Source organism: Chinchilla lanigera, unplaced genomic scaffold (genome assembly GCF_000276665.1).
Source record: "Chinchilla lanigera isolate Chin_1 unplaced genomic scaffold, ChiLan1.0 scaffold00008, whole genome shotgun sequence".
Taxonomy (NCBI): Eukaryota; Metazoa; Chordata; class Mammalia; order Rodentia; family Chinchillidae; genus Chinchilla; species Chinchilla lanigera.
The window spans coordinates 5,017,911-5,043,857 of NW_004955409.1; the positions used below are offsets into that span (position 1 = coordinate 5,017,911).

Below are 25,947 nucleotides of genomic sequence, written 5' to 3' on the forward strand. Positions count from 1 at the left end.
ATGGACATAGAGGCTGCTTCCAAGATTTAGCTGCTGGAAGTTGTGCTGCTATCACCATGGTTATGCATATATCATTGTAGCTGATATAAACATAGATGTCACTGTAATGTGGTGTCTCTTAACTCTAGAAGGGAAATAGCTGGGTCTATTGGAACCCATTTGCTACTGTTACAGATTTGTCTATTCTGCATATTTCAGGTAAATGAAATAATACAGTATGTGGTCTTTGTAACTGCCTTCTTTTACTCAGGTTAATAGTTCCAAAGTTCATTTACGTTGTAGCCCACATCAGTGCATACTGCATTTCTTTTCATTGCCAAGTACTAGTCCATTGGGTGCTTATACTGTATCTATTCACCAGTTGATGGACATTTGGGCGGCTTCCACTGTTTGGATAGTATGAATAACGCTGCTTTGAGCACAGCAGTGTGAGTTCTTGGGTGGGCATGTGTTTTCCCTTTTCTTGGCTATGTACTTACGTATAGCATTTCTGGGTCATATGGCAAATTATGTTTAACTTCTTGAACTGCCAGGGTGTTTTCGCTAGTGGTTACACCATGTTACACTCCTGCAAGCAATGTATGGTGTTCCTATGTAGCCATATTTTGCCAACATGTGCTACTTTTAGTTCATTTGTTTTTGCAGAGGGTGTGAATTGGTATCTCAGTGTTTCTTTGATTTGCGTTTCTCTCATGGTGAATGATGCTCGGCATCTCTTCATGTGCTAATGGGCCGTTTGTGTATCTTCTCTGTAGAACCGCCTGCCCATTTTAAATTGTGCTACTTGTCTTTGTATCCTTGAGTTGCAAGTGTTCTTTATACATATTAGATGCTATACATATTAGATGCCTATCATATTAGTGATACGTCTCTTGTTGGACATATCCCTTGGAAATACTTTCTGCAACTCTGTGAGTGATCTTTTCATTTCCATTGTATTCCTTGAAACATACAAGTAGTTAACTTTCACGCAGCCCATATAATATCTGTATTTCCTTTTGGTTGCTTGTGTTTTTGGTGTCGTATCTAAGAAACCACTGTCTAATTCAAGGCCCTTGTGATGTGTGCCTCCCTTAAACGCTTGCACTTAGGTCTTGCAGTGATCTTGAGTTTTCTTTTGCATACAGTATAAGGTGGAGATTCACCTTCATTCTTTTGTTTGTAAATATCCCATTGCCCCAGCTGCATTTGTTGAAGAGATGTTTTTGCTTGCCGTGGAATTGTTTTGGCATCAGGATGAGCTGACGGTAAACTCGAGCCTTATTTCTGGAACTTCGAGTCTGTTCCGTTGGTCTGTGTGTCTGCCCCACGGCAGCACACACTGTCTCCACTGTACAGCTGGGTAGTAAGTTTGGGAGTTGGGGCACATGAGTCATCCAACTTTCTCTCCCTCTTTCTTTTTTCCCTTCGAAGACTGTGTTGTCTATTCTCCCTCAAATTCCCACATGATTTTTAGGATCAGCTTATCAATTTCTTCAAGGATGCCATCTGGGATTTGGATTTGTCTTGAGTCTATAGACGAGTTTCCTAATTTCTCAACAATATTAAGTTGTCTGATCCACAGACATGGATGTTTCTCTGTTCGTTCACCCTTTGAATTTTTTTTTTTCAACAGTATCTGTAGTTTTCAAAGTAGATTTTGCATTTATTTTGTTAAGTTTATTCATAAGTAGTCTATTCTTTTTTATTGTAAGCTAAGTTGTTTTCTTAATTGTATTTTTTGATTGTTCATCATGGCTCGATAACTTTAAAAATTAGGAAAATTCACAAATAATGTTTGATTTCTGACTTCTGGTAGAAAAAAGCAAGAAGATCCGGTTTCCCAAATGACAAAACGGGACAGGAATGAGCAGTTTGGGTTTCATCTTTTTTGAGGCCAGGGGGTTCCAAGGTTTCCTCTGATCTAGGAGCTTTCTTGTGTCTGGCTTAGTTCACTGGAGCATACCTTTATTATTAAGCATTTTTTTTTTTTTAACCTTTATGATTGCGCTTTTGGGAAATCTACATTAGTTGAGGATCAGTTTGAAAGAGAAGCTGATGTTATCTAAACCTTTAATATGATTGTTTCACCTCGAGCCCTATCTCACTTATACATCACCAGGCACCGCTGAGGCAGGCTGTACGAGGAGGATGCAGTGGAAATGATGGATGCCATCCCTGCTTCAGGAGGGGTCCAGATGTGTGGGCAGAAAGGGTCGTGTAGGAAATTAAAGTTGTAATGAAACTTCTGCTGGAACTTCTTACAGCGCGTGGGGCAGGGCCAGGGAAGTGAGCGGTCAGACCGTGGGTGGGAGGGAGAGGAGGGAGGCGTCTCACGGGGAGGTGACCTTGGCCTTTCCTCCTGAGTGACGTGCAGGTGTGAGCTGGAAGGACAGACCCAGAACGCTGCTTCAGTGGGGAGGGGTGAGGAAAGGATAGTTTCGGATCTTGGGACAACTGGGTGAGTTCAGAAGACGGCTAGAGCGTAAGCCGGGGGCAGGAGTGGAAGGATGGGTGAGAGCTCGTCAGGGGCTGGGCAGGAGTCCCTGTCCTGTGGTCTACATGCCGGATCTTTCGCTGAGCACTGGCATTTTCTCCAGAGTGCCACTTTTACGCCCCTGAGCTTAGTAGAATGGGGTTTCCTAACTTACTGAAGCGTCTCAGCGCCCAGGAATCTGCTTTCTACATTTCTAAGGTGATTTCTGAAGGTCTCTCAAGTTCTGTGTTAAGCACGGGGAGCTTGTAAGGGTTTTAAGTGGGAATGGGGAGTGGGCTGGGTGAGGATGGAGTGATAACACGACGGATACGTGTTTCTCTAACCGGCTGGCTGCGCTGAGAAGGACAGAGACCTTGTCTTAGCAAGGGCTGTGCAGTACTGGAGACCACATAGAGCAAAGAATGCACTGGGCAGTCCTTAGCACCTCCAACTCCTGGACATGCCCGTGTCAGCCAGTGCCTTGTGCTTCTGCTTGCATTTACAGGGAGATCCCTTTGCTCCAGGGCAGTGGGGGTCAAAGTCTGGTTGGGGAAGCAGGGTTGGAAGCTGGGCTGAGGGGTGAACAAAGGTCCTGACCTCCTGTTTCTGCCTGCCTACTGGATATAGTTGCGTTTGTGTACACTGCCTGTGATTTGATGTGAGTTTGCTGTGCTGAGATTGAGAGACAGAGTGTGTGCTGAAATTAGACACTGAAAGTTGGGCAGGATGCAGAATTGAGGGTAAAGACAGAGAGAGACGAGAGAGATGCAGAGATTACGAGAATGAGCTTAGCTTCTGATTGGATGAGAGACCTGAATGAAAGGGAAGAGGTGGCTTTTCTGGCTGAACTACATGCATAGTGATACTATTAGCTGAGACCAGGAATGTAACTGGAGAAATATTTTAGACGTATGGAGCTGGAGGTACAAGTTGAATGTTCATGTGCTTTTATACTGCCCTGGAGATGGGAGAGAGCTCAGGCTGAGATCCTGTGGGTCTCCAGCAACCTGAACTAAGGTGTACAAATATCTATACTAAGGGCTGATTTTCTTGGGCTGAAGTTGAACTTGGGAATCATACTTTTTTTTTTTTTTAAAGCTTCCTTCAGAGAGCAGGGTGTGGTGGTGCTTGCCTGTAATCCCAGCACTTGGGAGGCTGAGGCAGGAGGATCATTGCAAGTTTGAGACCAGCCTGGGCTACAAAGTGAGTTCAAAGGCAGCCTGAACTGTAAAGGGAGACCTTGTCTCAAAAAGACAAAAAACAAAACAAAACAAAACAAAACAAAATAAAGCTTTCTTCATGATTCTAACATGAAGCCAGGTTGGAACATCCCTGTCAGGTTGGGAAGAGAAGTCACCATTGTTTAAAGAAAAGTCCTGTATGTGCGTAGGGAAGGGGTAGGCACCAGCAAAGGACACAGAGAAGGACTAGTATCTCGGCTACTTTTATCTCATTACTGAGACAAAATACCTGATGCCCAGAATTAAGGAACAAAAAGCTTATTTAGCTTACAGTTTGTGGAGGTTTCAGTCCGTACTTGATTGGCTCCAAGGCAGGGTGGCTCATGGCAGAGGGCAACAGTTCATGATGGCGGAAAACAGCAAAAGCAACAAGAGCACAAGGCAAGGAGCAGTGGCAAGCAGTCTTTCCCTTACATTGTATGCAAACTGCCCACCCCAGGGCAAGTGTAGCACTCACACCCATAATCCCAGCACTGGACCATGATCAATCATAAACTCTAGAGGACCGCCCCATGACAGCATGAGGCTTTGGGGGGACATCCAGACACAAACCATAACAACTAGTCAGGGGAGACAGATGACAAGTTGGAGAAGCCAAGGAAGGAGGGATGCTCAGAGGAAAAATATAGGGGTGGCTTGGAGCAATGCTTCTAGAATGAACAGGGAGGAAGCAGTTGGGTTGCTTGGGCAGCATCAGTGGTGTGCTGAGGTTAGGGTACATTGAAGCAGGAGTAGAAAGGGTGTGCGGAAGCAGGAGTAGAAAGTGAAAAGGGGAAGACAGCGTCTTGAAGGAAATGTCCTTCCACCGTGTGCCCGCAAATGGGAGAGGCTAGCGGTTATTTACAGATGGCAGGAAATTCCTGCACTGCCTTCTTGCCACCTTGGTGGCCTCTACCAGTTGTGAGTGTTCATGACACGAAGGTCAGGCCCTCACTGTGCCCCGCTTGATTCTGTACTATTCCCCAGTGACTGCTGTGTTGCTCTTATTTTAAACTTGTTCAGCAAGGGCCTCTGCCTGAAATGTCTCTTGCACAATATTCTCCCCTACTCTGAGCACAGGGGCAGGAGCATTCTAGGAGAGGGAATGCGCCATCCATGGAAAGGCGTTCAGCCCGGGTGGAAAGGACAGAGCCGCCTCTTCCCCTGGGGGTGGGGTGTTCCAGAGGCAGCCACGGCTCACTTTCTGGCTGACTTTCTTCCCGGCCCTGCACACATCCTTTCTGAGGAGACGGGTGTGTCTTTTGTCTGTAGGTAACATCCTGAAGTCAGGGTCGGGGTGAGACGGCACCATAAGCCAGCTGTCATTCGTTTTCTCTGAAAACCGCAGTGGCTTCCTCGCTGGAATGCATTGCCCCAAATACTGGTGATTGTGAGCTCGCTGTTCACTTCTCTCCAGGCCAAGGAGCTGAAGCCCGGATACAGAATCATCCCCTGGGCCTGGGGGTGCACAGGGCGTGAGGGCTGGAGGTCCACCACCTCTGCTGGTTCCCGGTGGGAAGCTCTGCCCCTCCTCCACACCCTGTCCTCCTCAGATAAAGGTCTCCAGTGTCCTTTCCTTGCCATGGGCCAGGAATTGGGGAACCCCGCTCTCCCCAGAGCATCTTGAATTTCTGTCTGCTGTGCCCATTGTGGCCCCAGTCTCCCCAGAGTGACTCTCGTGGGTGTGGCCCACAGGAAGGACAAGCAAGAGCCTGCTGGACACCCCGCCCACTTCTCACTTTGTCCTACAGGGTCCCAGCCACGGGACCTAATTCAGACTCGGTGAATAATGAAACGGGGCCAGGCCCAGCCCTTTCATAGGCTTTAATCTCCTCATCTATTAAGTGCAGCTAAGACCAATGGATTGCCTCGTGAAAACAGATAGGTCCTCTCTTTCCCTGGCCATTCTGTCTTTACGCAGCCAGCTTTTTGAGAACAGAGATCGCGTTTCACGTCGACCAGCACTTAATAAGTGAATGGGGGTGTTCTTCCTGCAGTTTGTATCGCATGCACTGAGCTTCCCTCCCTGGGGCCTCGATACCAGCCACTCTGCTTATGCGGCTCTCACTTGGCAGTGAACAGATCCCTTTAAAGCACCATCCCCTCCCCACTCCTCACTACAGTGGCTTTAAATAAAACGGGTTGCGCAGTCGGGAAGACCAGCTCCCTTCCCGCTTTGGGGTCATTGCGGCTTCAGTCGCTGTCGCTGGGGAACTGCACCCACTGCCGTCAGCTCCGACCGTCTCAGAACTTGTGTTGGGTGACGGCGAGGGCGGTCGAAGGTGTCACCGGTGGGGCTGCTGACGGACAAGTGTGGCAAGACAGGTTAGCCGGCAGGGAAGGGGATCCCAGGGCCCTGCCTGGCGATGGCGATTATTGCCGCGAAGTGTGACTAGGACAAGCCTTGGGGACCCTCTCTTCCTCACCCCCAAAGCTCTGAGAACCCCATCCTCATTGAAAACCAAATGCCACCTTAGTGGCTCATCTCCCTGGGCTGCAAGCTGTCCCTACACCGACACTATCTCTCACATGGGCCTTGGTCCTTGCCAGCCTTGGAGCGTCCCTGTCCTAGCTGGCTCCCTTGTCCGCCTGTCCCCCAGCTCTTCAGAGTGCAGCGCATTCTCCTAGAACTTCCACCACCCACTGGGTTGTCCAGGGCTGGCTCCGTCCCCCGCCTGACACTGGTGAGGAATAAGGAGGCAGGGGCCTTCTTTCCTGCTTCACTGCCCATCCCTCCATCTAGGTTGTTTGTACTAGCCTTCAAAGGGGGGACACCAAGCACAGCACACGTGGGGTGAATTACTGACACATTGACAAAGCTGCCAAAGGTAGTGTTGTGGTTTAGATCTGAAATGTCCCTGAGTCTCATGTGTTTGGAAAGTGATTGGATATGGGGCAGCCTACTCATTAGTAGCTTCACTCGTGGATGAGTTTAGTAGTTCCTATCCTATTAGGAGGTGAGGCCTGGTTAGAGGTGTGACTTGGAAGGGTCTATTCTTGTCCCCAGCTCTTCCCTTTTCTCTCTGCTTCCCAGCTGCTGTGACATGTGACACTTTTCTCCACCTCACCTTTCCACCATGCTGTTTCTTCCTTGGAACCGGCCAACCATGGACTGAATCCTCGGAAACTGTGAGCCAGAGTAAAACTCTCCTCCTTTAAGCTGTAGATGTTGGGTGTTGTGTCCCAGCAACAGAGAAGTGACCGATACAGGCAGCATCCTGACCTGTGGTGCTTGAGTCTCCTCTTGAGACCTGGGTGCTCCTATTGTTCATTCGCTGGGGTGCAGAGACTGCTCAAAGCTTCTGCTCCCTCAGCCTCACCCCGCCCCTGCCTCCTGAGCTCATTTTAAAGACGTGGTAGAGCTGGACACTAGATGCTGTCCCCATGCTTTCAGCCAGTTTATGGAATACCCAGAAGGTGCCAGGTGGTGGGAATGGGATGGTGGTCAGTCTTTCTCTTAGGATGTTCCTAACCAAAGGAATAAACAAGCAAATTACCAAGTAAACCCGGTATTTCAGTGACATGGTGATAAACTGGGCTGTAATAAAGGGTGGTGGGAGGGACCTGTGAGTGGTGTCATTTAGGTTGGAACCTGAAGGAGAAAGAAGAATCAGAGCTGCAGAGCAGAGGGAAGAGAGAGGCAGAGAGGACGGCAGGTGCCGAGGCCCTACCTTTGGGAAGAACTGGGTGGATCTGAGGAATGGAAGGAAGCCAGGTGAGGAGAGTGAGGGATGAGGCTGGAGGGGTAAGTGGGCGCCAGAAAACCAGGGCCTGGGGGTTTACAGTGATGAGTTTGCTTCGGTGCTAGATGTCAGGCAAGTGAGCAGTGATGGGAGCTCATTGTCCAGAGTGTGATGTGGTGCTTAGTTACCTGCGTGCACTGATAAACTCACGTGTGACTTAGCTGCAGGGAAAGATAACGATGACACTCACTCTGCACCAACAAGGTGTCCTGGGGCAGTTGTGGTTGTGGCCCAGACACGCTCCCCACCCTGGGTGGGCAGTCCATTCTTCCCAGAACCTCGAGTGTAGGAGATGGTGTTATCGGATGGGCAGTCGCTGGGGAGCTGTTCTCAGGTTCTTCCTGTCCTGAACAAAGAGGAGCAGGACACTCAGAAAGACTAACAAGAGTAAGGGCTACTTAAAAAGTTTGCAAGAGTAAGTGAGAGAAGTGAGGTCCGCCCCACGGGGTGAGAGCAGATCAGGGGAAGAGCTTTCTGAGGCGGGCACTGGGTCTCTTGAGGTCTTGGGTTATGAGTGGATCTGTCACTCGGGATAGATAGGAGTCATGGTCCCGTGGGTACCTGGCTCCACCCATCACTGCAGCGCAGATGAGGTTGGACACAGGCCAGGGTTGTGTGCTCTCGGGCTTGTGCATGCCTGGGGGTCTTGGAGGACAGGCTGTACTTTATCTACTGGATTTTTAATATTTTGACCCAGTTGTCCTTACTCCGTCTGGATTCCTGGTCTGTGTCTCCTGGCTTTCTGTTACTGACCTGGCCTTGCTCTATCTCCTGCCTCCACAGGGAGACAGAGTAGGTTCTGGAGTGGGAGGGGGGTGAAGGGCAGGAGGAGCTGAGTGGCCGAGGAGGCCACAGTCTTCCACCCACCGGGATGGATGTGGGGCTCAGGCCCTTGGCAGATCCTCTTTTGACAGTTTTTGAAATGGGCTTTCTAGTACCCTTCCTAGCACCCCTAAACCTGGCTTCCTTCTCCAAGTAAGCCTTAAGGTTTACGCTAAAGAAATCTGTAGATATCACTTACTTCCCTGCGGTACCCAGGCCCTGGGAAATACAGGGCAGGGACAGAGCCGAGATCCAGTATGTTTCTTGGGCCAGTCGGGGAGATCTCAGGAGGGGCGTGGCTAACGGGTCTGGCTGAGAAGGTTCAGGCCAGCGTGTTGTCCCCAGGCCCAGGACCCCAGGTTCTTGGGGTCCTGAACAAAGACTAGATGGGCTGTAGAGTGTGCTGAGCTACTCTCAGGAAGCTAAGTCAGCAGCACCTCCTGAGAAACACTGTAAGAAGTGTCTGGGGAGAGCCCTGTCCCCTACTCCTGCCCTCCTTCCAGGGTGCTTGACCATTTTCAAGCAGAAGGAGGCTGGAAGGCTTCCAAAGGAAAGCGCGCCAGGAGGTGAGACCCTTCCAAGAAGCCACGGGTCCCCTTGAGCCAGATGGCTTGGCTCTCCTGACGTGGCCCAGGTGTCTCAGAGAAACCTGCCCCGGCTCTGCGGAGAGGGTTTCCTCCTGCTGCCTGCCTGGCTGAGCCCCGCCAATGGCTAAGCCTGAGTCCCTGGGCTTCGCTCATCTCCAGGAGACAGAATGCAATTTCCAGCTGCCAGCTTGTTACTTCCTGGCCACCCCACTGGTGTCGCGTCAGCAGGTCTCAAGGCAATTCATCATCTCCCCCTTCCTGGCTCCCTGGGCTGTGGTTGGCATTGCTGTTCCCTCGGCCACCCTGGCGGGGAGGGTCTGACTCAGCCTGACTCATCCCCGCCCCATTCTCCCAGTCACATTCACTGTAGAGCAGAGCGCGTAGTAGTGTCTGTTTCCGTGATGTCACTTGCGTCTGCCCACCCTGCGTGTGGGCCGTCATGACTTCCTCCCCATGGAGCATCTGCACTGCTCCCCTCACATGCCCCACCTTCCCGCCGCTGCTGCCTGCAGCCTCCTCCAGCCCGCGAGTGTCAGGCGATCGCAGCAGCCCCGTGTGGCTCCCCCGGCTCACATCACACACAGAAGCTGCCTTTGCATTGCGTAAGCCACAGTTCCTCTCCCGATGCTCCGTGTTCAGGCCGAACTTACAGTGCCTGGTGTGGGACAGGACTCTCTTCCTTTGCTCACCTGTCTCACTAGTTCCATGGTCTTGCAAAAGATGGTAAAATCTTATGTTACCACATTTCATGCGCTCTGCATTTATATGCTCGTGATAGCTTCTTAGAAGGTTGGATAACCTTGTATTATTTGTCTCAGATTTATTTTTCCTTCCCCTAATATTTGGGCAACTCTATATGCATCCACACATATGCATCCACACATACATACATGCATGCATGCATCTTATTTCATACATTAGAGCTTTTAGAACATACATGTAAAGCTTCTAGAACTGTATGTTCTAAAAGCTTTACATGTATGAAATAAGGTACTTCTTACAATGATTCTACCTGCATTTCTGTTTTGGCAATGACAAAAACTGTGATGCAGAAAAGGTGAACAGTTGGCTGAGTTTTCACAGGAAAGAAAGGGCAGAGCGGGATGCAGACTTGCACTGTCTGGCCCCCGAGCCCTCGCTCTTAACCACACTCGTAACTGCTCTTCTTCCATTCCAGCAGAATGGAAAGATCCTCCATTCTTCTCCACTCCCCTTTGGCTGTGTTATGCATTTCTAATATAGTTTGGATTTAGCTGATGTCTTATAGCTGGCCTGAGGCATAAGGCCTGTGCCCATTAATGGTCGGAAATATCAACGGTCGTTAGAATAGGCAAATGTAATTCAATAAGAGGAGCTGATTGAAGTTGTTTCCCAGGAAGTCCCTGTGTAGTGCAGAAAAAGCCTGGTGCTATTTTTATCCTACTTGTTCTTCTTTTTTTCTTCTTATTCTAGTACATGGGCTGCATTGAAGTGCTGCAATCAATGAGGTCCCTGGATTTTGGAATGAGAACTCAAGTTACAAGGTAAGAGGACAAAACTTGGAGTGACTTCAGGGGCTGGAGCTTCCTCTTGTAGTAGTTTCTCCTGCAGGGATGTCATGCAAGCCTGCAGAGTCACGGTGGGGTTTTCTTCTGCTGGAGGCAGCACCTGCCCCAGGGACCAAGCTTGCGTGAGTGGCTTTGTTTCATTTATCCGTGTTGCAAAGCACCCACGTTACATAGAATAAGATAATTCAGTCTACAGAAATAGCTGGTTCCCCAGGTACCTGAGTGTTTAAAATCATTCCTAGAAATAGGCATTACAGAATTTCAGACCCGTCCAAGGGGTAGCTGGAAATAAGAGCAGAAAAGACATTTGAACATCAGAATGCCCAAGCTGCCCCTGTGTGTGCCCTCCCCGCCCCCAGTGCTCGTCTGGGTCTCCCTCCTTCCTGTGTAGTGAGCTGGGCAGAAAACGTGAACCAGGGGGAGCTTTGCCAGGGTGGCCCTGCGTAGCTCAGGGGAGGAAGTCAGAATCCTTGCTAGGCAGAGCTCAGGTAGAAGGCGGCAGTAGGGTGGTTCATCAAAGCTAAGTTCAAAGCAAGGATGGAAAGAGTGTGGAAGTGGAGGCTGAAGACGAGGTGAGGGCGGGGGAGAGAGGGGTCAGACAGGCAGAGGACTCAGTGAAGGCCGGAGTCTTGGAGTCCCTTTGGGGCTGGGGCTGCAGGCCACTTCTCCCCTGCAGGTAAATGCTCTCACCGCGCAGGGAGGGTGATGTGCCCTTGGGCCTATCTCATGGACTCCCATGCCTACGACAAGCGCCTGTGAAGCGGCATCTGAGAAGCAGGACCTATCGCTCTTGAGGAGGATCAGAGAATACAGCGGCACATTAAGCACTCTGAGAGGTCCTGTGCTAAAGTTTAAAGAGTCCAACTTTATCTCAAAAACTTTCTAAAATTTAGACCAGGAGTTTTTTGGTTTTTTTTGTTTTTTTTTTTCCGTATAAGTGAAATGAACCATCCACACATCCCTAGCATTTGTGTTGTGTACTTTAAGAAGTACTGATTTGGACTCTGCCTTATGATGCATTCAGATCTCTTTCCAGACTTCTCTCCCTTGGTCTTCTGGAGTCAAACACACAAAATCTAATCCCATTTTTTGGGATGCTCTTGGTTCCTGCCTCAGTCATTGGAACATGGCAGAGGCTTGGTGGATATTTACTGAGTAAATGCAGGTTCTTCCTGGCTGTACTTTCAGTATTTCGAGACAGCGACAATACCTCTTCTCTTTTTTGGATTCACTTTCCCATTTTTAGGCCTTTTGGTTATCTTCATGGTTTCTAGTCTACTCATCCTGTAAACCTTACAATATTTTGGAGACATTTGAGGCTTTTTTTCATTCTGATTATCCTTACTCTGAGAAAACCGTTCTTGTAATCTTGAGCACCCTAAAGTCAGGAAAAAGTGTTGATGTCCCAAGTTTCTGGGATGAGGGCACAGAACAAAGGCATGGCCACTGTCCTAACCTGAATGCGATGGTCTGATTGTGCACCCCGCTCGTATGTTGGCACCTAATCAAGTGTATGATAGCATTACAACTTGAGATCTTAGGTGGTGATTGAGTTGTGAAGGCACAGACGTATTAGTGCTCTATCAGCCACTTTCCCATCGATGGGGCAAAATACCCAAAGCCTGCAGCTTCAAGAAGGAATGAGTTATCTGGCTCCCGGTTTCAGAGGAGTCAGTCCATGGCTGGCTGGCTCCCAGGCAGGAGCAGCATGGTGGAAGGGCCCGGACAGAGGAAAGCTGCGCAAGTCATGGCAGGAAGGAAGCAGAGAGAGAAGCGAGAAGCCTCATGAGCCATTCCTCCAAACAGCCTCACCTCCTGCCGGCACCTTCAGCTAAGAACTCATCCATGGACCAATCCAGTCCAAGGCCCCTGGTTTCCAATCACCTTCCAAAAGCCCTGCCTCTGAACATGAGAGAGTGTGGGAGGGAGGGCTTAAAGATCTAAACCATGACAGTGCCCTTGTAGGAGAGGTGTGAGGGGGCTCTTTGCCCTCTCCGTCATGTGAGGCTGTGCGAGAGTCTCTATCTATGAACCAGAGAGAGCCTTTGCCAGATGTTGAATTTACTGCTGTCATGATCTTGTACTTCCCAGCTTCCAGAACTACGAAAAAAATAAGTTTCTGTTATTTATAAATCCCCCAGTCTAACAAGTTTTATTATAGCAGCAGGGACAGATGGAGACACTGACGGTGACTTATTTATTTGTTTATTCATCCATTAATTGGTTGACTCATTCTTTTTCACTAAAGTATTTATAGAGTGTCCATTAAGTACCTGGGAATGTTCAAGAATTAAGGATGCAGCAAGAACAGCGCAGAGAATCTTTTCTCCTGGCACTGATATTCTACTGGGCACACAGGCTGCGGTGCGGGAATGCAGAGACCCCACACTCACAGACAGTCATCTCTGCTGTTCCCGGAATAACAGTGTAGAGTAGAAGACAGACTTGTAGGAAGAGGGCTTTTAAATTTTATTTTATTTCCTAGTTACAAAAATGCTACATATTTATTTAGAACATTTGGAAATACGGGAAAGTATGAAGGACGGTATTACTCATAATCCCACTGAGAGATAATGTCTACGAACAGTCTGTGTTTGGAATATCTTTCCAATCTTGTCTTCTCTGCTTGAGCTTACAGTGATTTTTTTTTTTTTTACAGAAAATAAACAATATTATTGACTATTTCTCCCATACTGAGAATTTTCTTGCTTCCATTTTTTTTTTATAATGGTTAAATACATAGAGGAAAATTTACCACTGTAGCCGTTTTAAAGCGTGCAGTTCCGTGGCACTAAATATGTTCATATTGTTATGTGACCACTACCACTGTTCCTCCAGAATGTTTCATCTTCCCAAACTGAAATTGCATGCCCATTAAACGCTAACTCCCCAGCACAGCCCCGGCCATCACTATTTCTACTTTCTGTCTCTGTGGTTTTGACTACTCCTGAGTTCTTAGGAACCACACGTTTGTTTGTCCTTTCCTGTCTGGCGTATTTCACTTAGTGCAGTATCAGCAAGGTTGATTCATGCTGTGGCATGTGTCAGAATACCGTTCTTCTTTAAGGCTGAACGCTGTTCTGTTGCATAATAGCCCGCCTTTAGATTGGCCACCAGCACCCAAAGACATTTGGTTTGTTTCTCTATGGAGATTCTTTAATGGCTATGTAGCAGCTTTTCATTTTCCATTACTGTACGTAGTACCAATGAACATCTTATTTATAACTCTTGATCACTTCTGTAGGGCAGATTCTAGACTTAGGATCCCTGGGTCGAACAGTTTAAATACTGTGAAGGTTTTAGTGTGTATGCTAGGTTGTTTTGCTGAAGAATGGAGTGCTCACCTTTTCTTCCTAGCTATATATCTAGTTTTTAAAATCTCATAAGCCTACGTGTCCCTATTTTCCTATTCTTTTGGACAATAGTAAGGGCTGAATTTGCTTTTCTCTGCCATGAAGATTCAACTTCTGACCCAGCTACACGCCGAGGGAGGGTGTCTGGCTTGCTCTCTGCCTAGTGTTCCTTGCCGACAAGTCTGTGTCTGACTCCAGCATGGCAGATTCTGTTCTGGGCAGATTTATGGAAGCTCGAGGGTGGTGGCCATTTTTAGATTTCTAGATTTGGTGGCCAGGAAGCCCTGTCTGAGGAGGAGAAATCTGAGCTAAGATCTGGATAAGGTGAGGATCCAGCCACAGGAACGTGTGGGAGGAGAGGGGAGACAGCGCAGACGCCGGCCCCCAGTGTCCACAGCCGGCAGGGAGTTTGGTAAGGGCACGGTGGTGTGTTCACCTTTTCCCTGGAGCAGATGCCAGACACGGTCTGGGAGCCCCGGCCTGTGAGGGGAGAGGCTGACTGAGGGGAGGACTGGGTGTTACGATGTCCTTTGGTGCCCTGTGGTTCTCCTTGAAGTCAGGAGCCCACCGCCCCTGACTGAGAACCTGAGACGGATTTCCACGCGCAGGGCCGAACACCTGTTCAGGTCTGGGTCCCATGTTGTCGCTGTGCACTTTATCCAGACCTCGGTGATGGGGTTGTGAGTCTGCTTCTCAAAAGAGAGACAGAATCTTGCTGAGGGTCATAGAGCCATTTGCTTTCTTGAACAAAAAAAGTCCTCAGGATTTTGAAAACAAAGATAACAAAACACCAGCCCCCCCCCCCGCAGGCATGCAGATGCATAAGAGCTCAGTTTATTGCAATGTAGAGCCCTGCCAGGCACAGTGCTGCACACCTACAATTTTGGCACTTGGGAGGCTGAGGCAGGAAGATCATTGTGAGTTTGAGGCCAGCCAGGGCTACACAGTGAGTTCAAAGCCAGCCTGGAATATACAGAGAGACCCTGTCTCAAACAACCAAAAATCCCCAAGAAACAAACAACCAAAGCCCCAAGCCCCCTTGAGGCCCAGCTCTGTCTTTGAGTAAGTGCCCACATTGTGAAAAGAAGGAAATCCCCCTCTCGCCCTCAAAGGATGCCTCGGTGCTGGGTCAGGGTAGGAAGCTGCCCCAGACAGTGGCGGCGGACCGGACACACAGGCCAGGCCCAGTGACGGGAGCGGGGGGCCGCAGCCTTGCTGCCACCCTGAAGAGCATAATCAGCCAGGCCAGGGAGAGGCATAGAGCCCAGGGTGCTGGGAACAGCGGCTTGGCTTGCTGTGGGGCGGCTTCGTCATCGGCAAGATTGCCATCCTGGGGTCTTCAGAGGAGCTTGGCGGGGCGCGCCTTCTCGGGGCCCTGACTTAAGGTTCCTTCTCGCGAGTGGACTGCGGTGGGCTGTGCACTGTGGGTTAGTGCCCCGTGGGTGCCACAGGGGAAGTGCCTTGGGCAGTGGTGTTTCTAGCTCCGCGGGTGTAGACGGGAAGCAGCCGTGCGGGTGGTTTAGCACCAGGTGAGGCAGCAAGGACGCAGACGGTCATTCGAAAGACGCTGTGATGGGATTCACTTCCTGTTGGCAATGTTACTGCTCCCGAGCAGTGATTTCACTCACTATCTTGAGAATTTTGATGCTTTGAGTCTAGCCGGGCAGAAAGGCAGTTCCTGAGAGACAGATGCACACCTCTGCTCTGTGTGTACATGTGTGTGTGTGTGTGTGTGTATGCGCGTGCGCACGACAGCACACACCAGCCACCTGACGTGAAGCAGATCCAAGGTGCAGCTTGGCGTCTGCATGAGGTCTGTGCAGGTGGCTTTGAAGAGATGTGAACGTCAGGAGGAAAGGTACTCTGTAGGGGGCAAACACCTGCACGCTAGGCAGCTTCCTTAGGACAGCTGTTTGTGTGAAACCAGGCAGGTGCTCTTCTCAGTTTCCCAGGACTGGCTCCAGCTTTGCGTGGACCCGTGTGCGTGGCTCTGCCTGCACCTTGGTGGTTGAGTGTCATGTGGTGTGCAGGACTGGCTTAAGTTAGGGTGAGACTGTGGGGTGACGTGTAGACTTGCCATCCAGAGGATGTGAAATAAAGAACACACGAGGGACGTAAAAAACCCAGTCTGCTAACTTCTCAGGCAGGGGAACACTCCCATAAAGGAATTAATTGAGAAGAGTGCTGAGGAGAAAAAAAAAATCAAACATTTAAAGGTTCTAGTTCATGGTGGTCACGCTAAGGCCTGCAAACGAGCGTTGTGGGTGAGACAGGGTGGATAAGGCCAGTTAGAATAAGTTTCATTGTTCATGGTCAGGAAAGAGGGCTGAGACTGCAGTGTCCGGTGTCCCGGGGTCAAAGTTCATAACCTTTCTCAGCTGTTAGAACAGTAAACCATGCAGGGAGACACAACGCTGGTAACTGGAATTTGCTAGGCAAGCATTTGTGTAAGTAGAAATACTTCGTTCTACTGCGTGTGGGTATCAGGAGGCCCTTGTTGGATGTTTGGAGAGAGGGAGCGAGCAAGAGAGAGAGGACGACAAAGAGTGAGAACAGGCAGATACAGAGATAGACAGACAGAGAAACAGTGACCACCTTTTCTAGTTGCAAGTTTCACTGCTCTGCAGTTCCCACAACCTTACTTTGGACTAAGATCTCACTTCTCAGATAATTAAGCCAACAAAACTCCTTTTAGAAGTCTTTAAGCATGTAGCAATTAAACAAATGGTCTTCACTCAATTGTGAAGGGTTCTGATAGCACAGCGGAGTCCAGGGCGGACAGAGAGGGTGGGAAAGCCAGCTGCACCCTTTCCTTCGCCGCCGTCAGCACGGCATCTTTTACACAGCAGGCGCAGGGCTGGAGGGAGCGGATGTACGGGCAAGACGCGTACTCACCCAGGCAACTGAAGATAGGAACACCTTCTTGGAAATCGTGCGGCCGGCTAGGAGTTAATATGCAGAATACAAAAAGAACTCCAACAGCTCAACAACAACAAAGAACTTTATTTAAAAAAACAGGCAAAGAACTTTAATAGACATTTCTCCCCAAAAGATAGGCAGTCATACTGTGCAGAGCCACTTCTGTGAGGTACTGCAGGGGTCACATCCAAGGCAGGAGGGAGAGTGGCAGTTGCCGGGGGTGCTAGTGTTTGGTGGCTATGGAGTTTCAGGGTGAGAGTACAGAAATCCTTCCGGAGATGGACAGTGGGAAAGGTTACCCAGCATGTGGATGTACTTATGCCACTACACTGCACACTTAAAATGGCTAGAGGTAAACTTTACATTATGCATCTTCATTACATTTAAACAATAGCGCTCCTAGACGTGTGCCTCTGGAGTACTGGAGGATATAGTAGGGTTTAAGTTCATTTTATTTTATTAAAAGTATGTAAAGCCAGTGAGAGAAAGCTGAGTTTCTAGCAAGCCCTGCCGTGGAGAGGGCTTGGCAAGGGTTCATAACAGCTGCTTCTGGTAGCTTGAGACAGAAGCACAACCCAAAGCCACGATGACAGAGAGGCCCATGGTAGGAGGGAAAGAACAGCGCGTCCCACCGCTGCCACTGGCCTCACTCTCTTGTTGGCGAGAGGGAACACCGTACCCGTCACCCACAACTTGAAGAGGGAGAGGTTTATTCTGGCTCACGTTTCAGTCCACAGTGGGCCAGCTCCCAAACAGACACAGAAGGGCAGAGGGGCACAGCAGAGAAGAAGCTGCTCACATCATGGCAGATGGGAAGCAGAATGCCCAGGAGGAGCCAGGGAGGAAGATCTACAGCCTCGCAGGCCACGCCCCCAGGGACACACCTCTTCTGACCACGCCCACTTCCTGACCCCAGGCGGCTGTGTCCCGCCCATCATCCCAGTCACCTTCCAGAAGCCCTGCCTCTGCCCGTGAGGCTTAGAACCATAGCAGCAGCACACAGAACTTTTGCATCCACGTTCCCTTGTTATGATGGTTTGTCTTCGTTGTCAACATGACCGGCTTGAGAGATGTCCAGGAGACTGGTAAACACACTTTTGGGTGTGTCTGGGTGGGTCATGTGGGGTGGGACCTTGGGGACTATATTTGGTCCCTGGCCCCTTCCCCTGTGGCTCTTCCCGGCTCTCTGCTTCCTGGATGTCTGAGTTGCGCAGCTGTCCTCCCCCATACCCTTCTGCCATGATGAAACATAAAAAAAAACGAGTAGCAACCAATAGAAGCAGTTTGATGGATGGTTTTTGTTATAGTTACTTTTTTCATTGCTGAGACAAAACACCCGAAGCCCAAAGTTACGGGAGGGAAGGTTTATTTAGCTCACGGTTTGTAGAGGTTTCAGTCCGTAATTGGCTGGGTCCAGGCAGAGTGGCACATGGCAGAGGAGAACAGCTCATGGTGGGCAGAAGGTAGCAAGCAACAAGGGACCTTCGCAGCATCTTTCTGTCTCTTTTATACTGTAGCTAGGCTGCTGGGATTAGGGTGGTATGAAACCAATCAGTGGATTGATTTAGTAATCACACACCCTTAATCCCAGCATCACACACTCTAATTTAACCACCTCTGAAAAAGCCCCACCTATGACCACATGAGGCTTTGGGGGGACAAGCTAGATCCAAATCATAACAGTTTTTCTAATTGTATGTTTAGAAACCGAGATGGGATTGCATGGTAGATGTTAACTGGTAGCATGTTTTTATCATTGATTGCACATATTTTCTAAGTTATTAGGTCTGAGCAGGAATTACTTTGATCTGAGCTTGAAAGTGAAAGAGATCCTTGTGAGTGCATCCATTTGTGTAGGTGTATTTACTGAGAGTATTTTCACTGTTAAGTAACAGAAAGTGACTGCCTGGCTTAAGCAAAGGGAGATTTCTTGAAAAGGATTTGAGGGCAGCTCGTGGTGCCTATGGAGCCTATGAGGGACTTAGTCAGGCTCCTGGGGCCTCAGTGTGCCCATCTATGGCTCTCTGTGTCCCAAACATCAAACACGTGGGAGGACTGTGATTCCGACCCAATTCTGAACCAGCAGTCTTTGGCCAGGACAGGCGTTGCACTGTGGCAATATGGCGGCTCTGTGGCTATCCCGTAATGAGCAGGAGTAGGGGGACCAAGGGCAGAAAGACAGTGCTGTTAATCCTGTGTTGCCCCTGGGAACACTGTGACCGAGAAATCAGGGAATCTACCAAGCCACCTGGGAAGTCCCTAAACTGTGGAACCAGAAGCCACAGCTGACCCTTGTGCACTGTGTGTCAAAGTGAGAGAATTTCAAGGAACAAGACTCAGGGAAGCGGTAAAAGCCAGAAGTGGCAGGGTAGGAAGACATTTATTCCCACGGTGGAAGCGTGACTTGGGTTTAAGATGTCAGATTCCACATTTGTGCGTTCTCTCTGGAAGGGTTTCATAAAGACACCCATAAATCCAGTGTTTTAATGTTCTTTTCCGATCTCTACCAGAAAAGAAAGGTGTTCCAGACAGTATGCTCAAGCTACTATGCAGCAGCTTGCTTTAACAACACAAGAATATTGGAAGAAAAGTCTGTCCACTGATTTCAAAATGAGGCCACCACTTGGACAGCAGATCCCATGGAAATCCCTTCTTTTTGAATAGTTGTTTTCCCCAGGAAACCTCAAAAAACATTAGGAAGTTTTAACTTTTAAGGAAGGAAAGTAGGAATATTGGGGAATGCTAGGGAAGTGAGTTTTAATTCTCCTACTACATCTTTTTCTTTTGCATAGCATATTTAAGTTTATTGGTACAGTTTAGGTATACATAATGACTACTCATTATAAGGAATTTGTATCTGTACATGGTATATCTTGTTTCCTCTTTTTAAAAAAGTAGGCAGAGAAATTAATGATCTAATTTAACTAGAGGACAAGCACCCAAAATTCTTTCAAAAGTAATCTCATCTGGAGAATGTCTTTTCTTTGATAAAAGGAGTCTTTGTGGCCAAAGGAGATACAGGACAATTCATGCACATCTACCTGCAAGACAGGTTTCTTCTGTTTCCTGCTGGTATGTCCCTGGGAGAGCTGAGGAGTGTTGGTGAGTGCGGGGCTTTGGTCCCTGTCACCCTATGTGACTGAGCTGTCTTGGGATAGCTTCGCCCACTCTGGGACGGGTGTGTTTTCACCTCTGCTTGAACAGCGGAGGGGAAGGCATTTTTGATCCGGAGCATCTGTGTCACGCAGGAGACATTCTCTGAAAATGATTTTTTTCACTCTTGTCTGTGATACCCCAGGCTCTTGAGAAGGAGAAACGACATCCTTGGGTGACCTGCGTGTAAATGTCAGGCTGCATCAGGACTCTGGCTGCAGCTCATTAGCAGGTCGGAGGCAGAGGAGTTTAGTGCAAAAGATTCCTCAAGGGGAGCCACAGCGAGAGCTTAGAGAGCAATGAAGTCACAACAAAAGCCTCTCTCTGTATCCTGGAGTTGACCTGAATCAGGCGAGGCCTTTGAACTGCATAATGAACACTAAGGAGAGGTCTGCTGCCTCAGTGGTGGGGACATGCAGCCACACAGCTGTTCTCAGGAGAGGACAGTTTCTGAGGCTGGAAGTCAGCTGTGAACTCTTAGCAGGGAGCACCCTCCCAGCTGAGGGAAGAGGACCTCCTTCCTGAAGAGGGGTCTGGCTCATAGAGGAGACAAGGGTCACACTTGGTTTCTGTGATCTAGAGCTGCCTGAATGTATTCAAGGAACTGAGACACAAAGAGTTTTAAAAACTGGTTCAAAGACACAAAGATTGTAAGAGGTATACATGCTGAGCACATGGTACTTCCGAAGCAGTCTGCTACAGGACAGCTAAGAAAGTTAGACATTCACTCGTCTTCTACAGCAACTTGTCCTTCATAGGGCATTGAGGCACATCATATTCAGGAAACCGAGGCAGGAGGATAGCTGTAAGTTTGAGGACGGCCTGGGCTACATGGTGAGTTCAAGGCCAGCCTGGACTACCTAGCAAGACATCTCAAAAAAGAATCAAAACAAAAGAAACTCATTTTATTTGCACAGTAGGCATGACTTGATCTGTTATACAATATGTTATCTACAGCATCTCAGTTACAGTATGCGGAATACTTGACTGGGTACTGAGCCTGTACAGAGCAGGTTAGGCCCTGTTCTCACAGCAGATAACCATTAGATTAGCAAGAACAGTGGCTAACATTTATGTATTTAAGGAATTGAAGCACAAGGAGTCTCAGAAACTGGTTCAAAGTCACAAAGATGGTAAGAAACAGCTAGAGCTTAGATGCTGGCTCTCTGATTGTAGAGCGTACTTGGCTGGTCTTCCTTCTTCTCCATGATCATAAGGAAGAAGGATTATAGATAATTAAGGACATCAAATTTTGCTCCTTTAACATTTACTATAATTTTGTACTTTGATTTATTTGTGTATCCACCAGGAACTTGGCACTGTATCATGCCATGGTATATCTTAACCAGGTTAGTTGATATTAAAAAGAAGAATTTCTCTCTCTCCCTCCATTGAACATTGGTAGAGAGACAAAGAAAAGAATAGAAAATAATTTACAGTAAAAAAGGTGTTCCATAAATTTTACCTTGACATAATAGTAAGTCCCCTCTTTTATAATGTTCAACTTCTTGTACAAAGAAACTGAATGAGATCATGTTAGTCCCCATTACTATAACAGATACTTGAGACAATTAACTTAAAAAGAGAAAAGGTTTGTTTTCTTCTCACAGTTTTGAAGATTTCAGTCCCTGGTTGGTTGGCCTGTTCTTTTGGGGGCCTAGGGAATGTTGTGGTGGAGGAATCTGCTCATCTGCTTTCCTCAAAGAGGCGCTGGGGTCTCCTGTCTCTCTCAAAGCCACATCCCTGGTGACCTCACTTCCTTCTCCCAGGCCTTGCTTCCTAAAGTCTCCTCCAACTTCCTGTCATGCTACAGCCTGGAAGCCAAGCCTTCAACATATGGGCCCTAAGCCTGGCGTGGTGGCACACGCCTGTAATCCCAGCACTCGGGAGGCTGAGGCAGGAGGATAACTGAGAGCTTGAGACCACCCTGGGCTACAAAGTGAGCTCACAGCTGGTCTGAACTGTACAGCGAGACCCTGTCTCAAAAAAAAAGACAAAGAAAAAACAAACAAAAAAACACATGGGCCCTGATGAGACACTTATTCAAGCTAGAGCTAAGACCAAGTCCAAAACTGAGTAAATCTCTATTTGTGAAAATGAGAAGATTGTGCTCTAATAGGTTATGTTCCATGCTCATTTGATTCTGGGGTAAAGCAAGGGTTGGGAAACCATAGTCTCTAGGCCAAACTCAACCTCCCACCTTGCTGGCCAAAAATGGTTTTGACATTTTTAAATGGTTGGAGAAAAGAATTTTTGCGACATATGCAGATGGTATGGAATTCGAATTTCAGTGTCCGTGGTGTGACTGATGCTGTCATAAGCTGCTTGTCTGTACATGGCCGCTGGCGGTCCTCCCGGCTGCAGCAGCAGAGTGGAGTAGTTGTCACAGGACTGCACGGCTTGCGAAGCCCAGACTATTTCATTTGGAGCCCTTTGCAGACTGTTGCGATGGAGGGTTTCTTAGCCCAAGCTCATCGGGGACACTGAGGAGAGGATTTGAAACTCCTGGCCCCTAAGCCCGCACCAGTGAAATCGAATCTCCAGAGGCTTTGTCCAAAGCACTGTTCTTATTCCCACTTCCCATGTTGCAGTCTTAGTGCTCGGTACTCTGTTTTCACTCCCTCTCCAGTGTGCAGCCACGGCTGAGAACACGTCCTTGATAAGAATGCGTACAGAGGAGCAGATGCACCCTCTCCCTCTGGGAGAGAGACGGCAGGTCACCCTCACCTGCTGGGGGTGCACGGGGTGATGTGAGCAGGGTTTCGCCCCTCCAGGTGCTCTCTGGGAAAAACATTTTCCACAGGTGTGCAGGTGCAGAAGCAGAGGGCAGCAAAGATGGTTACGGCATGTACTGTCATGCGTGTAGACTGTTATGGTTCGTGTCTTCATGTCCCCCCAAATCCTCATGCAATCATGGGGCAGGCTTCTAGATTTTTAACTGATCCACAGTCCAGTGCTGGGATTATGGGTGTGAGTGCTACACCCGCCCCTGGGGCAGGTAGTTTGCATACAGTGTAAGGGAGGGAAAGAGGCTGCTTGCTGCCGTTCTCCCCTTTTGCTCTTGTTGCTTTTGCTGTTTTCTGCCACCATGAACGTTTGCCCTCTGTCATGTGCCACCCTGCCTTGGAGCCAGCTGGGTATGGACTGAAACCTCCACAACTAGGAGCTAAATAAACCTTTCCTTCCTTAATGTTGGGTGTTGGATATTTTGTCTCAGCGATGAGAGAAAAGTAACCAAGACATAGACCAACTAAGTTGAAAACGGATTTCTCCCCAAATGGAAAATACAGAGCCCATGTAGCCTCCCCTTCCTTAGCCTGTAGGAACAGGTGGCCTGATTCCTTAGCATCTGTCTGAGTCGCTTCCCTCATTGCTGGGACTAGATATCCGACACCCACAAATGAAAGGAGAGGTTTATTTTGGTTCGCACTTTGTAGAGGTTTTGCTCTGTAGTTGGCCGGTTCCAAGGCAGGGGAGGCATGGCAGAGGAGAGCAGCTCACAGCATGGCACCAGGAAGCAGAGAGAGTGGAGGGAGGGCTGGAAGGAAGATGCAGCCTTCTGGGTCACGCCCCCAGTGACCAACGCTTCTGACCAGGTCACTCCTGCTCAACTGTCTGCCTGCCTGATCCAGTTGCCTTCGAAGGCGGCGCTTACAACCCCACGAGATCTGGGATATCAATCCGAACAGTATCCACTGGTGGAACCATCGGGGAAAGCTGTAGAGCCTAGAACCCTGTGATGTGAGGCCGGAGGAGGTTTAATCGGCCGTGTGGCCCATTGACTCTGCTCCATAATATCTGCAAGGTTTCCCTGTCTCAGACTTACACCTTCAAAACCTCTACACGCAGCCCTAGAAATCTGTATTTTCATCAGCTGCCAGTTGATTACTAAGAACCTTAAAGTTTGGTCATCACCTAGCTAAATGGCTGTGCTGGTGAATTCTTGGAGATGTGCAGGTGAGAGGTGGCCTACCATTCTTTGCCACAGGATTTAACTGAGTAGGCCAGGTATCGATTCCTTTCAGAGGTGAGGTACACACACTGAGCTTCCCAGATGAAATCGATGACATATATGCCAACAAGCCTTTGAAAGAGCCAGTTATTCATTTTTTAAAAACCAGTGGCAAAAGTCTATATTCATTCTACCAATTGCTGTCTCCCTGCATATCATAGACAGCTTTACGGCAGACTTCTGAATACTATTATGTACTGCCAGATTTTCTTTCTTTGAAGTTTGGTCTACTGTTTGGAAGTAAGCACACATCAGCTAGAGTACAATGGGGTGAATAAAGTAGCTGATTAAGTTAGATCAGTTTTGGCTTTTAAGAAAACAAGCTTTGACCTCAAGGGAACACATTGAGTATCCGTGTGATCTTTAATGCCAAAACCCGCGCCTTTATAGTATTTGGGATATCTTGTCTAAACAGAGTTGTTTTTTAAATAAGTGTGGCTTACCCTAAAGTAAAGGAAAATAGTTTTTTGAATTGGTGAATCCCATTATGTTTTGTATGAAACCAACTCTTCTTTATTGTCATTTTCATCAGATTTAGCCACTTACAAATTCTATAAGCTGGCAGCCTGTGAGTGTAAGGTGTTCGAATATCAAATACGCGATTTTACTATGGGACATCATCGCGGGGTTAAGGGACCGTCAGCACTTAATTTCTGGGAAATAGGGAGACTTGGAGGGAGACAGAACACTTGGGATAAGCTGGTCTTTCTCCTCATGCCAGTGGGGTGAACGGGTCCATGTTTGTTTCCCACCCCAAGGGTAGACAGAACAACATTGAGCTGGGACACATGGCAAGTGTGCTTGAGAGTCGGATTTAAATATAGCTTAGAGGGACAGAAGGGCGTGATGACTCAGTGTGTCAATAAATGCCGCGGGCAGCAGTGAAAGTTTTATTTGCCCACCCTGGGGCCAGAGACTCCGGTTTCCCAGATGAAAGGGTGCATTTTGTGAGCTGGGGGTGCCCCCTCCGGGGCCCTGGAGATGCCCCCTGATAAGGGCACAAAGGGAGTTGGAAGCTCTCCTTCTCCACTGCTCGACGGGCACTGACTGCACGCATTGTGTGCCTGCCGCCAGGAAAGCTGGCTCCGGTTCCTGAGGTCCCTCGACGGCTTTGGTTTCACCAAGCTGGCCAAAACTGCACACATAGATCCCTCAGCCTTGATGTCCTTCAGGCAAAGGTTCCAAAAAAGATGGTATGGTTTTCCCCAGCAGGACAGAGCAACGGGACGCGGCCCACCCCAAGCACAGCTCTCTGGGGAAAGCAATCTGAGCCCTGAGGGCGGATTTCCTTAAGGATTCCTGTTGGAGAGCAGAAATTAGGGAAAGTTTTGCCAGGGGAGATTCGAGTTTGATTTTTGCAAAGGCTCTTAATGTGATTAAAATTTTATTCTCATGTCTATTTGCCTGGACACGACTGGGACACGCGCGTGTGCGTGTGGGTGTGCGCGACTGCCTGTGTGGCGGGGCGGGAGGTAGGAGAAGCATTGCTTCTCATCATTCCACCTGCGGCCTCTGCTTCGCCTCACGTTACCCGTTCCTCTGCGTTTCCCACTTACCGGAGAGACGCATTTTCCCAGGAGGCGCTGCGCAGCCCGCCCCCATTCAATGGTCCACTTTGTCTAGGATTGTGATAAAGTCTCTAAACCCAAAGAAAAGGGGGGAACGGTTGGGCAACATTGCTTCCAGAGGAGCCTAACTGTTTAAGGGTTAAAGACACAGAAAAATTATAATTTGAGTACTGTAGTGGCTGAGTATTCCTGAAGAAAGCTGGCTTTGTTAGATGGTTGGCTTGAACTCTGTTACAAAACAGACAACAAAATATCTTTTTTTTTTTGGTCTTACAGCATAGGCGGGGCTTTATGGTCTTAAAAGCAAATCTTCAAGTGCATTCTCCTTCCCTTACATCAGCCCACTCCTCTCCTTGGGGTGGAACAATAAACAAAGTGACCGCTGTTGGTGCTGGGTGTTTCTCTCACTTTCCTTCTAGCACAGGCTCCCGGGGCAGGAATCTTCAGCCGTGTGAACCCTAACATGCCGCTCCTCTAAGACAGGACCTCCGCCCCACATCGGGAGCTGGAGGGACCCTCAGGGCTCTGAGCGGGTCCTGCAGAAACACAGGTTGCTAGGCGAGGGGCA

General features: G+C 48.6%; 1 protein-coding gene across 1 annotated transcript in view; it reads left to right on the forward strand.

The window, feature by feature from the left end:
- The window catches only part of Shc4 (SHC (Src homology 2 domain containing) family, member 4), a 111,144-nt gene that overhangs the window by 17,702 nt on the left and 67,495 nt on the right, over positions 1-25,947 (forward strand). Inside the window, exon 2 of the mRNA XM_005376697.2 lies at positions 10,280-10,350. Coding sequence (XP_005376754.1) covers positions 10,283-10,350 — 68 coding nt within the window. The 5' untranslated portion in view covers positions 10,280-10,282. The remainder of the gene's footprint in view (positions 1-10,279; positions 10,351-25,947) is intronic.